This window comes from Lactuca sativa, chromosome 3 (assembly GCF_002870075.4).
Source record: "Lactuca sativa cultivar Salinas chromosome 3, Lsat_Salinas_v11, whole genome shotgun sequence".
Taxonomy (NCBI): Eukaryota; Viridiplantae; Streptophyta; class Magnoliopsida; order Asterales; family Asteraceae; genus Lactuca; species Lactuca sativa.
The window spans coordinates 19,284,800-19,299,508 of NC_056625.2; the positions used below are offsets into that span (position 1 = coordinate 19,284,800).

The 14,709-nt window shown below is 28.1% G+C and overlaps 1 protein-coding gene across 7 annotated transcripts; it reads left to right on the forward strand.

The window, feature by feature from the left end:
- The first annotated feature begins 2,146 nt into the window (after positions 1-2,146).
- LOC122196828 (uncharacterized) lies at positions 2,147-5,007 on the forward strand. Of its 7 annotated transcripts, none has more exons than XM_042899992.2 (5): positions 2,147-2,375; positions 2,827-2,995; positions 3,786-3,910; positions 4,552-4,610; positions 4,773-5,007. In XM_042899992.2, exons 2-5 carry the CDS (start codon positions 2,846-2,848, stop codon positions 4,784-4,786), a joined length of 348 nt encoding a protein of 115 aa, XP_042755926.1. In that variant the 5' UTR covers positions 2,147-2,375; positions 2,827-2,845; the 3' UTR covers positions 4,787-5,007. The 7 variants fall into 7 exon arrangements, 2 of the variants coding, with proteins under 2 accessions (XP_042755926.1, XP_042755927.1); XR_006189000.2 differs by having other exon boundaries at positions 2,153-2,375; positions 2,873-3,622; XR_006188999.2 differs by having other exon boundaries at positions 2,153-2,375; positions 2,873-3,622; positions 3,790-3,910.
- The last annotated feature ends 9,702 nt before the right edge of the window (positions 5,008-14,709 follow it).

Below are 14,709 nucleotides of genomic sequence, written 5' to 3' on the forward strand. Positions count from 1 at the left end.
TCCATTTTCAGGTTAGATCTGGTGTGTGTATGGTATTTACATTGATGGTGTTTACGAAAGGAAGTTCTGAAAAAAAGATACACATAAGGTGTTTGATGAAATACCTCAATGAAATTTGGTAAGTTATTAAGCTGTGAATTAAGTTGTGAATGCATATTTTTTTATATTAAAGTATGAAGTTTGTGTATTTAGCTGTGATATTTGTGTTTAAAATTGCGAATTGAATGCATTAACCTGTGAATTTGTTGTTTAAACTGTAAATTGACTATATTAAGCTGTGAGTTTTGTATATTTAACTATGAATTAATTGTATTAAACTGTGAATTGATTGTATTAAAATTTTTAGTTAAAAATATGCTTTTGAATGCATATATTTTTTGGGTATTAAACAGTGAATTTTCTGTATTTAACTATGAATTAAAAGTTTTAAGTTGATATTATGTTTTTCTACTTGCATTTGTTGTAGATCTCTATTATATTTTAGTTTAGTTTTTTTTTTTTCTGTTAATGTGTGAATTTGATATTTTAATCTCTCATTTGTCATATAATTTTGTTAATCTTAGTTTTAACTGCTATAAACTTGTGAATATATAATTTTTTTTGAATTAAACTTTAAATTTATTATATTGGTTTGTGAATTTTATATATTAAATTGTGTATTAATTGTAATAAGTGTTTTAAGTTGATAATATGGATGTGAATACTACTTTTTGTGTATTAAAATGTGAATTTAGTCTACTAAGCTGTCATTTTTTTATTTTAAACTGTGAATTGATTACACTAAACTTTGAATATTCTTTTTAAACTACGAATTGACTGTATTAAGTTGTGAATTTTTCTGTTTGAATTGTAAATTGACTAGATTAAGTTGCGAATTATGTATATGAAACTATGAAGTTACTTATATTAAGCTATGAATTTTGTGTATAAACTTTGTATTGACTATATACACTACAAGAAAAAGGTGCTTCTGTGACTAAAACGTCAGAGACTGATTAATCAGTCTTGGATACCTTGTATCTGGGACTGATGAATTAGTCTCATACTATCTAGGACTGATTTTATTTTGTGAATCATTAAAGACTGATGATACTTATTTGAGACTAAAATCTAGTCCCAAATCTGTTTGCTTTAGTTTATGTTTGGTTGGAACACATTGGGGGTTGAATTTCAGTCTCGAATAGTCTAGTGCCAACTTTTACTTTGGATGGAAAGTTATATGGGACTGAATTTCAGTCCCTGAAATACATGTGTCAGTTTTGATTGTGCATTGAACTTATTAGGGACTAAATTTCAGTTATTGATACAACTGCACCAATTTGTCCTCTAGATGGGAAACTTTCCAAATACTGGATTTCAGTCCCTAATAAATAGGCACCATTTGAAATTTGATTGAACACTTATAACTAAACGAATTTTAGCATCTAAGATTGATTATTTAGTCATAGATGTCATATATAAGAGACTAATAAATCAATCACAAATAATATTCAAAGGAAACTTATTAGGGACTGAAGTTTAGTCTTGGATAGGCTAGCCACTTTTGAATCTGAAGGGAAATATATATATATATATATATATATATATATATATATATATATATATATATATATATATATATATATATATATATATATATATATATATATATTGGAGACTAATGAATCGGTCACAAATACTATTTTGATAAAACATATCACAGACTAAATATATGTCTCAAATAATTTTGCTTACTCACATAATTATTTTAGTTCCTAAATCATATTAAAGATCAAAATATTATATTTTCCCAAACCTAAAATATCCATATTTAACTTTTATAAACTTACAAAATATGATAGTTGCCTAAATATTTTTTTTAAACATTTTGTTATCACTTTAAATCATTATTTTTCTCAATTGTCTATTATACCCTCCAATAAATATGAGATCATATTATCATCTACCTCTTTTATAAACATTCAAAATATCATATTTACTTAAATTATTATTTTAACTGATTATAATAAATTAAAATATTTAAAAAACCTTATTTCATAGAAAAAAATTAATCAAAATATTTAAAAACCTCAAAATGTAAAACTTGAAAAGATTTTTGAGAACCGCCTCTTTTTCTTACCTAGCGGGAAAATGAAAAAGCATATCATAAAATCCCGCTTCCGAAATTCATCAATTAAGAAGTTGGAACGAGTCTTCGTGGTTCCCTGTTCCCTGCAAACATGCTCCGCTGCTCAACGGATCTAACCTAGATCGTCCGCCTTGTTTCGCAGCTCCATCTCTCCGCCCTAGTCGTCTCTCTCCAGTCGGCCCTCTTCCCCTGCTTCACTCTCTTCCTCCCTGCATAGCCCTAGATCGTATGCCCTCCTCGTATAACTGTATGTTTCTCTTCGTCTATGTCATTTTGTATTATATTGATTTTTGCTTGTAGTAGTCATATGAATAATTTTATGTTTTGGGGACTGTTTGTTTAGAACGATTTGATTTCTTAATTCACAATGGTTTAGCATCTACTATCAGACAATCTTCGTTCGTTACTTGTCTTGTTTGTTTAGTGGTTTGACTGGTTCTTTAGAATGATTTGATTTCTTACTTCATAATAGTTTAGCATCTACCATTAGATACTCTCCTTTAGTCGCTTCTCTTCACTGATTAATTTTAGAATTTATAAAATAGTTTTAAAGTCGGATATATTGATGCTTCAACAACAACTTAAATACTGAAATATGTTTTACTCAAACCCGCTTGTGGTATTTATTTGTTATCATATGATAGATGGAAGGTAAAAATGATAACCAACATTTGTTATCCCATATTTTTGTCTTTCAGCCATAAGCCCATAAATGAGATGTATATATGTCCTAATAATTCTCAGGATGCTGCAATCAACTATTTAAGGGATAATTCAAGTCATTCATTAGCCTTGACTATGGCTAGCGATCTCATTGTCTATCAAATTAATCTTTGTGCCCCTAGCATATCCAATGTTACTACAAAGGTCTGTTTCTATTTTTTTCAACTCTCAATCATGGAATTTCTTTTTGATTTTCATATGTAATTTAATCTATTCATTTAATAACAAGAATGAATAATTAGGGATGAAATGGTGATATGGGGTGAAGCTTTTTGACCAAGCCCCTTAACACCAATGTTGCATGACAACTTGATTGTGTGTAGGAATTTGTCCAATTTATTTTACTATGAACTCTCAAATGAACACTTCCATTTCCTTAACTATGACCAAAAGCATTCTCATTTTGTTTCATACATAGTATCTTGAAGAATATTTTCATTCCAAGGTTTCACAAATAGGGATGAGCATATGGACTGGGGAACCGGCCAAAACCGGTATCGGAACCCGATGGAATCGGCCGGGCCGGGACTGATACTATAATATTGTCAATTTTTGGAACCAGGAACTGGTAAGAACTGGTCATTGGAACCAGCCCAAAACCCGGAACCGGACCGGACAATCTTAAAAAAAAAACCCACGGCTTTTGGACTTTCAAGGGTATATGGGTTGTGATAGTGCTTCCAGTAAAGGTTCATGGTTTTTGCTTGGATCCATGTTTAAACCACGAAATAATCTCCTGAGGGATACGTAATCAGGCTCACATAAACTCAGGTATACGGTGGTCATTTAAGCGATGCTTTATGCGATTATCAACTTAAGTAACCATACATATTAACACAATCGATGTACGATATGTTTACTTATGTGTGTGGTATATGTTGAGGCTCTTAATTAATTATGTTAAGTAAAAAGCTATTAATGATAAATGGATGAGGCAGGAGGATCACCATGCGATGGGAATGTACATGATGACTTGCGGTGGAATCATGCATCATGCATGGTTACTGCCATGTGTTTGTGGGTTATAATCACTTCCACTTGTGCGTCGAGATACACAAGGTAACCCATTAATATCAATTAGGATTCATAATTGGTTTAAGATTTGTGGAGAATAATAAAACGAAAGTTGCAATACATAACTTTAAAGCAAAAGATGTAGTCACGGTTATTCATTTAACTTATATTGCAATATATAGACTAATAATTTTAGATTAAAATGAACAGATTACACGTTAAAAATAATTTAAAAACTAAGTTTAGTAAAATAAGAAACTCATATGTTTGGTCGTATAGGATATGGTTTTGATCCATGAGGATCTCTAGGATCATAATTTTTTCTTCAAAATACGTTGCTATTCCTTGAATGCCGGTTCTGACATCGAAGACCTGGCAAAAACCGAAACCGGAACCGGAACCGGTACAACTGGAACTGGTACAACCGGCGGTCTGGTTCGGTTCTTGATTCTGGTCGAAGTCGGTTCCTGGGTCGGGCCGGTTCGGTTCCTTTGCTCATCACTATTCACAAGTTGTTTCTTTTACCATTGTGCTTCTTTTATTTTTAAATGCACATATATTATAGATGGATTCATTTGGAAATGATACACTACTAGCTCGTTTATCATGAGTTTATTGGTAATTTTGATTGTTGCTTTTATGTTGGTTTGCTTTGTGTTATTACACATGTTTATCAACTATTGTAGGTTTGAAAGAGGTACTATAAGTTTGAGCAAACATGGAGATCTTGTTATCATTTTGGAAGGTAATATATCTATCTACTTCAATATTTTATATATTTTACATTAATTTTTGCCTAATTAGTTTGAAAGTTGTGTGGTTATTTTTTTCATTGTTCTTTAATGTGGTTTGATTATTAGTGATATTCTTACATATTTTTATGTGATTTGTTATGGTTATTTTATAGGAAACTCTTCATAAGTTGGATAAAGAAGAGGAGCAATTATGCAAATCAAATCTTCACTTCAACTTTTGTGTTTCTTCTTGAACTAGTATTTAGTTTGATAGTTTAGTGTTTTGTGTAATTACTAGCATAATGTTTAGACTTATTATGTCTTTTGAAAGATATTTTTGTTATTAATATTGAGAATATTATTGTAAGATCATTTAAGTTTTAATTTAAGTAAAACTAATTATTTTAATTGCTTTTTATTCTTTTATAATTCATTTAAGTTTATAAAAAAAAATTGGAGCTAATTTTGTAATTTAAGAATGAACTTGAGAATATCAAAGACTAATATTTATTCCTTGAAAGATAGTATAAGAGACTGATATGACACAAGATAGAGATTCCAATGAAAAATATTGGGGCTGACTAATAAATTATAGAAGGCTGATATTTAGTACCTAAAAGATAGTATCAGGGACTGATATATAATCAAATTGGGGATTTGTAGAAAATAAATTAGAGACTGAATGAAATATTATCAAAGACTGATTTTAAGTCTTTGATACTTCGATGAATTAAGGACTGATTTTCAGTCCCAAATACATAAAAAATCGACTATCTAAGACTAGGTCTCGGGGACTAGCTGGGGACTAGCTAAATCAATCCTTGATTATTAGCAGAGACTGATTATTGACCATCGGTCAGTCTTTGATTCCCTTTTTTCTTGTAGTGATAAAGAGTGTTAAGCTGAAAATATGGTTATGGATGCATACTTTTTGTGTATTAAACTTTGAATTTTATGTATTAAACTATGACTTTTGTGTTTTAACTGTGAATTGACTGCATTAAACTGTCTATTTTCTTCCTAGACTATGAATTGACTATATTAAGCTATAAATTTTGTGTATTAAATTATGAGTTGATTGTATAAAGCTGTGAATGAATTGACATTAAGCTGTGATTATTTTATAATTTTTTTGTTTGCTTTTGAAATAATGTAAATTTTATTCACGACTTAATATATTAAATTCACAATTTAAAATATGAATGATTTATGTATAAATTTTTTGTTAATTTTTTTCTGAATATATTTATTTGTTGTGTTGTATAAGTATATAAGAATACATTAGTTTTAATAATAATTTTGCATTAAATTCAAAATGAGTGAAATAAATGGTTTTATTAGACTGTGAATGCAGTATTTATGTTATTAATGCATGACTTTGTTTACAGATCTAATTTAGAAGAAAATAATGGTTGCGATGTTGGTATAGGTGGTTGGTGGCAGCGTGTGGTGGTGGTAGTAGTAGAGTTTGAATTTTTAATTTCTTTAAGTTTGTGAATTAGTATAAAATGGTTTGTATTAAATTGTGAATTTTGTGAATTAAATTACGAATGGACTATATAAACTTGTAATTTATGTAAGTTTTGTGTTCAAATATGAGAGCATATAAGAATGAAAATATTATACTGCAAAAATTACAATTTTGCCCTTTTTGTATCGAAAAGAGAGAAAAAAAAGAATTTTCACATGTTTAACAAGAATATCATGTAAATATTTATTAACTAATGGGGTTCTTAGGTTCTTAATCTTTTATGGTTCTCATTTGAACCACTCTCTCTCTCTCTCTCTCTCTCTCTCTCTCTATATATATATATATATATATATATATATATATATATATATATATATATATATATATATAATTATTTTCAAAAAATTATAACCAGGTGATTACACTGTTATATTTCGTATATGTCATTTTATGCAAATTACATTACGTTCGTTCAAAGTAACCCCTGTTATGAATACATGTAAGAATTTATTTTCGCTAACCACTTGCTATCAATGTGTTGCTCTCTTATAAAGACGGTTGATATCTAACAACAAAGACCTGATCAGTTTTAAAAGGTTGTAGGTTGAAATTTGTTATTAATATCAATCACATGCGTGGAGTTCGTTTTTGTTGTCCTGCTAACATCTTTTTGTCTAATTTTCTAAAGTTATTTAATTCTTAACATATAATACATGATTGCTAAGTTATACAACATAACACAAAACCTTATTATAGCTTATTTGGTACATGAAGTTCAAAGAAAACCCAAAAAACAATCGATTCACTATTAACTTTTAATTAAAGTCTCTATTTCAAAAAAAAAAAAAACTATTAATTAAAGTCTTTAGTTTCATTAAGTGGTGATTTCTCCATTAATGTTATTACTGTTTGTTAGAATTTATTTATATATAACTAGGCGAATGCCCGCGCGTTGCTCAGAAGCATCTATATAGCTGAAATATTTACCAAAATATGTTTTTTTAAATATAACAATAATGTGGTTATTAAATTTGATATAATAACTCATATACTAAGTTGATATAATATATTGATTAATTTGAATTATATGATAATATATACATCTATTAAAACCGCATAATCTCAATCTTTTGAATGACTTCTACCAGTGGGTTATTCATGAATAAAATTAAATATAATATATGATTTAATGTTATTTATAGTTGTTGTTATTGTTAATTATTTTTTTTTTTAAAATTTATTTGCTTAAAGTTTTAATTTCGATCATTGTAATTATTTAAAACATCAAACAAATTTTATTTTATTTTAAAGGTAACAATATAATCATTTATACAAAGTTATTTTTAACTATTGTTATTGTAAGTTATTTTAAGCTACTTATTTGAAAACGTTTAACGATTATAAGAATATCTTTAGGAAATATTTTAGTTAAATTGATACTACAATTTAGTTTTTGCATTTAACACTACACCTTTTCATTTTTAACTATTCACAAAAAATTCTTTGAGTTTTTAAGTGGAACTGAAAATTATATTGAAGTTGACTTTGTAATGTTATATTTAAATTAACAATTTAAGTATTTTGTCCAAACTGTTCAAAAGTTGTAGCTTTAAATTGAGAATGGTTTACATACAACAACATATTAAAACTAATAAATTAATTATAATATGTTAAAAGTTAAAGAAAAAACTTTCTAAGTAGAAGTAAAAATATTATTTTAATATTGAAATTTAGTTTATTTATGATTACACTTTAGGTTTGATACTTATTTAACCTTATTAACCAACTTATAATCATTATTAGAAAGACACTACAATTTATCATTTTTAACTATTTACAAAATATTCTTTAGGTTGTTTAGGTTGAACTAAAATTTATATTTAAGTTGATCTTGTAAGGTTATATTTAAAATAACAATTTAAGTATTTTATACAAATTGTTCAAAAGTTGTTGCTTTATAATGATAATAGTTTACATACAACAACATATTAGACCTAATAAATTAAGTATAATATGTTAATTGTTAAAAACATAACTTTATAAGTAGAAAAAAATATATATTCTTTTAATATTGAAATTTAGTTTATATATGATTACACTTTAGGTTTTATATTTATTTAAGCTTATTAACTAACTTATAATCATTATTAGAAGAAAATTGAAAAGTCATGGGAGTTTCAAATGAATGTGGTTAAAGGAAAAATGAATGGGAGTTTCAAATGCATAAGATTCAAGAAAAAATGTTAGCTTTATACGTATACTAGGTGAATCCCCGCGCGTTGCGCGAGAATAGAATTATATAGTTAAAATAATAAGTTTTACCAAATTATTATTTAATATTTCTACTTTGAAACAAAATGTTAGTATTAAAGCAAACATATAGTTACCATATTAGTTTTATTAAACATTATAGTTTAATTTTTAAGTCATTGTGATATATACAACTATTTGATAATTTTATAAACCGTTTAAAATTGTGTAAATTATATATCAAATGAATGATGATATAACGGGTAACAAAACGTATGAACAAAAATACGAACTGCAACTTTTAAAAACAAAAAAATAGAAAAACATCTATTATAACATTTGTATTAAAAAAGATGTATATACAACGAATAATAAAAAATATGAAAAATAAACAGTATAACTTTTAATAACATAAAAACATTAAAACATCGATTATAACATTTATATTAACTCTTCATATTTAAATCATAAATCTCTTCAAATACATTAATGTTTTAATGAGCAAAACTTTACAACCTTATAAAAGAAAGAAAAATAAAAAGTTATTAGTGATTACTAATTAATAATCATAAGTTAAAAACTCTTTAGTTGTAACTAATAAATATATATAAATTAGAAAACTCTTGAGTTGTAGTGTGAGTTTCAAATGAATGCGTTACTTGGAAATATATATTTATTATTATTATTATTATTATTATTATTATTATTATTATTATTATTATTATTATTATTATTATTATATTCGTCTAAATAATTAATTTTGATGCATCATTTTAATCCCTTCAATTATTAAACATAAAGATATTTAATTATAAATTTATAACATACATAGGTGCATATACATGTTAAATAAATCACATATAATATATATATTTTCGTAAATGTCATATGTAATTTTTGTCGTAGTAATATGGATAAATTACTTTCATATGAAGAACATATCATGATAAGTCTATCATAATTACGTATCAAATGTTAAAAATTATGTTATCTTTTAAATATTGTCTTTTAAATATGTTGTGTAGGATAACCCAACAAAAAAAATAATAGAAAATAAACACAATAAGAATAGAAAAACTACAATCAAATAAATAAGAGGATTGGGTGGTTGAATATATAAATAAAGATGTTACATAAACATACATTTAAATAAAAAAAAACTAATATTCATCAACTTTGCTCAAACAAAAAAACCTATATCCGTTTTCTGAATCTTCTTTCTTCATTTAACACCATTCAACCATAGAAACTTGATGACAATTCTTCACTAACCTGCAATCAAAATATTTTTCTTGAAAAAGAAGAATCAGAAAGATATTCCAAGCAAAACATTGATGTTTGGAGAGTCACATTCAAGATTGAGTAATACATATAAATCACATATAACAATTAAATGAGAAATTGAATATAAAGAAAGAATATAAAAGCTTCATTTGTTTTGGCTGAAAGATATTCCAAGCAAAACATTGATGTTATGACATCCTTCTTACATGTAAGATTTTATATAACACAAAAGACACAAAAGATTGACCTTTTTATAGTAAACTTTTCACTAAATGCTAATTAAACATAATATAAGTTATAAAACTTTTGAGTGTTAAATCATAATTAAGAAAACTTTTGAGTTGCATTAGTTAAAAAAGGGGGGTTTCAAATGAATATGGTTTGAGAAAGTTAAAAAAATGGGGGTTTCAAATGTATGAGATTCAAGAAAAAATGCTAGCTTTATAAGTATGTATGATAATGATAACAACATATTTCATTTGTTTACTAATAATAGCAATCTACTTATATTTCTTTATTGATAATAAAAATGTATTTTTTTTCCATATAATAGCCCTTACATTTATGATAAAATCTACCCATTTATAACATTGTATGTCATTTTTTAGAATAGCCAATAACCCCTCCAAAACCCGTGCTAAGCACGGGCCTCAAACTGCCTAGTGTGTGTGTGTGTGTCTATATATATATATATATATATATATATATATATATATATATATATATATATATATATATATATATATATATATATATATATATATATATATATATATAGGGTTAGGTTATTTTGTTTTTACTAACTATTGTGTGCCAGAATGCACTGATCTGGACCACCGGATAGAATAGAATCAAAGGTCATGATCCGAAAGTCTATGATATTACAATAGGCTAACATGCACCATATAATCACATAATTTTCAGCATAAGGGTATTTTGGACAATTTACCTATATTAATAAACGAAATTTTCGGATTTTAAGGGATAATTTATTCCTTTATTTTTAAAAATCTGATTATTTTGAATTAATTCAAATTTAAAAATCCGATTTTATTTTGTCAGAATGACAGAATGCAAACCATAAACTAGTAAATATATTTTCGATTTTATTCTTGTAGAATACATTTTCAATGCATTAATATTTGATAATTGACTTGATTTAAGAATAAGATATTATTTATATACATCCAACTTGGGTCTATGATTTTATTCTTAATATACATCCAAAATTAAATACAAAATCATACATATTTTTACAGACTAATATCCTTATTCATTTTAATATAATTATACATATTCTAACAGAATATCATAAAAAATGAATACAATTCTTAGAAAATAACATTCATGAATATACAATTCTTGAACAAAATACACTTAATCATCTTCAATGGTCCATATAATCAACTTGATCTTCACATATATACTTGTTGTTGAACTCGATTCCAAATATTTCTCTTGTATAATCAATATTGAATTCATTCTTCATGCAATTCTGAAAGAATAAGATACATTACTCGTTAGTAGCTTTTACCAGTTAAACAAATATATTTGTTGTTAACAAAAATTCTCAAAGACATTCTAACATAATGCATTTATAAAAATACACTCTAATAGAATACATTACAGAATGCACTAAAATCATAGTCTTTTCTTCTATATGCATAAACATTCTAAAGCATGTATAAATGTATCATGTCAGAATTACTAGTAACGCATGTTTTATGTAATATTTATATTCTAATAGAATGAAATTCATGAATTACACCAAAACTCATATGTAAAAATTGAAGAAAATGAACAAACTAATAAGTAAGTGCAGAAAAAATTACAAGTTTTAGACATGATAGCTCATACAAAATTCAATGCTTATGTTGAATTAGAACATAAGCATTGGAATCCAAGATTTCATTCTAACAGAATTGGAATTCGAGATTCCATTCTGGCAGAATTTGTGACATCCCCAAAATCTCGGCCAGAAAAGACCGATTTCATTTATGTTTTTTAAAATAATTTCAAAGTAAATCCTTTTGATTTAAAAGTGTTGCGAAATTTGTTCCCAAAACAAAACATGATAATATAATATTTATCAAAGCATTTCATCAAGAGATGCATTTTCATTATATAATCAAAACTCGGGATGTCATGTTCTGATACAAACCATAAAGCATAAACGATAACATTACAAGTCATTCAACAATATATATATATATATATATATATATATATATATATATATATATATATATATATATATATATATATATATATATATACAGACTTGTAAACAAAACAACTCGATGATTCATCCATCTTACGCCCTTGCGCCACTTCCTGTAATACAAATAAAACTGAGTGGGTCAGGCTTGGGAGCCTGGTGAGCATATAGGGTTTTCAACCCACAATAAATAAATTATATTTAATTTAACCAACCAATCACTATCCCGATTACCCATTCCCGTTATCCTCACTTTACGTCCCTAAAATAACATCTATCTCCAGGGACCTAATCTAGGATTTTCATCGGGACGGACATTACTGCTAAGGGGTTTCCTCAACAATAGATATCATAAAGGCAACCATGAGGGGGATAGAGTACACCGAAGAACACATCGTTCACAACACCTACAGGTTATGAACCTGCTAGCGTTCCACAGGACTATCTAGAAAGAGTCTGTGGTCGTTATCCATACTCCGCTGAATAACTAGATCAACAACAACAACAACATCGAGGCCTCTCAGCTGTTTATTACACACCAACTATCTACCCATGTTCTACCCAACATATTAGTAGATAAAAATATATATTTTCATACATAGTTTAAAACCTGTATATCATTTTCATTCAATACATATTCCACATAACAGACGAGGCACACCCACATAACACGTATTTCATAGAAAATAAATCAGATCTATGAGATAGAAGAGAGTGAATATACATTCACGCACATAACAACAAAATTATACACATAACACGTATTTCGTATAAAATACTTCATAATTATGCGTTAGAAGAAAGTAAATACACACTCACGCATATAAACAACAATATACTTAATACACTCAAACCATACTTTTATTATTATCGTGTTTATGAAAGGTAGTATACACTCACTTGATCAGAAGACGATCAGACATCACTACGGCTTATAGAAGTAGTATCTCTCCGCAGATCTGGAAGATCTTCACAAAAATCGAATTTCTCGCGGGTAGAGCTTCGGCTCGGGAATCTTACTTCTCGGGATCTTCAGGACCTAGGGACTTGCTTCGGAGCTCGGGAATGATACCGGGGCTTCGGGGTACTTCTGGCATGCAAATCGATGCAAAAAGGGAGAGAGAAGAGAGAAAAAGAGCAATTGAGTCGGCTGCCCTCGCATCCTATTTATAGGAGGCTGGAGCCTCGGAGTACGCGGGGCGTACGGCGTTACGCGGGGCGTACTGGTCCGAAATCGTCATTGCTTACGTATCCGAAGAACTCGAGTGCGAGGTGCGTCATGCTTCGCGGTACGCTGGGCGTACTTCGGATCAGATCGGTGACTCCTTCGGATATACATCCGAATTAAAGATTAAATTTAAATACAAATTATTTAATAAACTTCTGAAATTCATATCTTCTTCATACGAAATCTGTTTTCGACGTTCTTTATATCCACGCGTAGGTGAGACTATGCTCTACAACTTTCGTTTAGACTTCGTCGGCTAATTTTGACTTTATTTTTATTAATTATTTTTAGTAGGCCGGGACAGAAAAACTTCGTTATAAATTCATAACTTCTTCGTTTGACGTCCGTTCTCGCCTAACTTTTCATCGTTTCGATACCAACAACGAGATCTTCGATTCTCGTTTAGATCGATTCGACTAAAAACCGCTCGATCTCAAATCGAGTATTTCGGGCTGCATACCGCTAAGTCGAAACTTCAATAAATCATAACTTCCTCATACGAAGTCAGATTTGGGCGTTCTTTATATATTCAGAAACCTCGTTTCAACTACTACAACATTATCCAAAGATATCAAGTTTATTTTACACTTAAATTTTGACGCTTATTTTTATTCTTAATTAATCGAACCACATAATTAAGCAATTAAGCACAAAACACATAATACTCAAATAATATACTTCTATTATTTCAAAACGGGTTACAAAGGTTAACCTAGACTATTATATCAAAGATAATGCCTAGTCTGGAAACGCGGGTGTTACAGAATTACCCTCATCATATTAGATACCAAGGGGATTTTTCTACTGCTACTAATTAAAGATTATTCCTTTGGTGCTTGATATGCATGAGGATACACCCATAATAAAAAAAATCGTGGTAATTATCCAATCAAAAGAATCAAAATTGCAAAAGGAGAGAGAGGTATAAAGGACTTACAGAACGCATACCACAAGGTTAAATTCTTTAGATTCTCTTTCAGGCATTTCAACAAACACATGTTAGGCATTATCATCAAACAAGCCAAAATCATGTGAAAGGCTTAGTGTGATCGGAAGCAAAATAAAAAAAAATACGAAAAAACATAGATGGAATGAATATGATAAATGAGGTGATGGAAAAGTTTAAGTAACAAAATACTTAATTAATTACCTGTAATTACAAGCAATTAAGTTTTTATGTTCCTTGAGAATTTCATAAGAGTTCATGCCAAAAACCCATAAAAGTCTTGCAAACTCAGCTTCTAGTGAATACATTGATGTCACTATGTTATCAGATTCAACCTGTTACATTGTAATCATTATTTATCACCATTTGAAACAATCAAGAAATCATTATTTATCATTATCACCATGTCTGAATTTAGAGAGAAATTAAATGAGTAACAGTACCTTTAATAGAATTATCACCAAGTTCTAATGATACAATGTTTGTGATTGCATCTAAGCTACTTCCACGTCGATCTAACAAGAAGCCATATAAAAATATCAGTGATAAGATAAACTGTTGAAGAAAAGTATGTAAAGAGCCAACAATGTGCCGAGACTTGGAAAAAAATACTTACGTGAAGGAAATATCTCCAAAAAGTCGATACTTGGAAATCGAGAATGGTAGGCAAGAACGGAAAGCAAATCATCATCTTCAACCCACTAATAACAGTA

What these genes read in the sequence shown, in the direction of transcription:
- LOC122196828 (XM_042899992.2), top strand. Translation starts at nt 2,846, where the DNA reads ATGTATATATGTCCTAATAATTCTCAGGATGCTGCAATCAACTATTTA. An exon ending in TATCCAATGTTACTACAAAG is followed by an intron (nt 2,996 to 3,785) that starts GTCTGTTTCTAT and finishes TAAATGGATGAG; the next exon opens with GCAGGAGGATCACCATGCGA. An exon ending in TGTGCGTCGAGATACACAAG is followed by an intron (nt 3,911 to 4,551) that starts GTAACCCATTAA and finishes CAACTATTGTAG; the next exon opens with GTTTGAAAGAGGTACTATAA.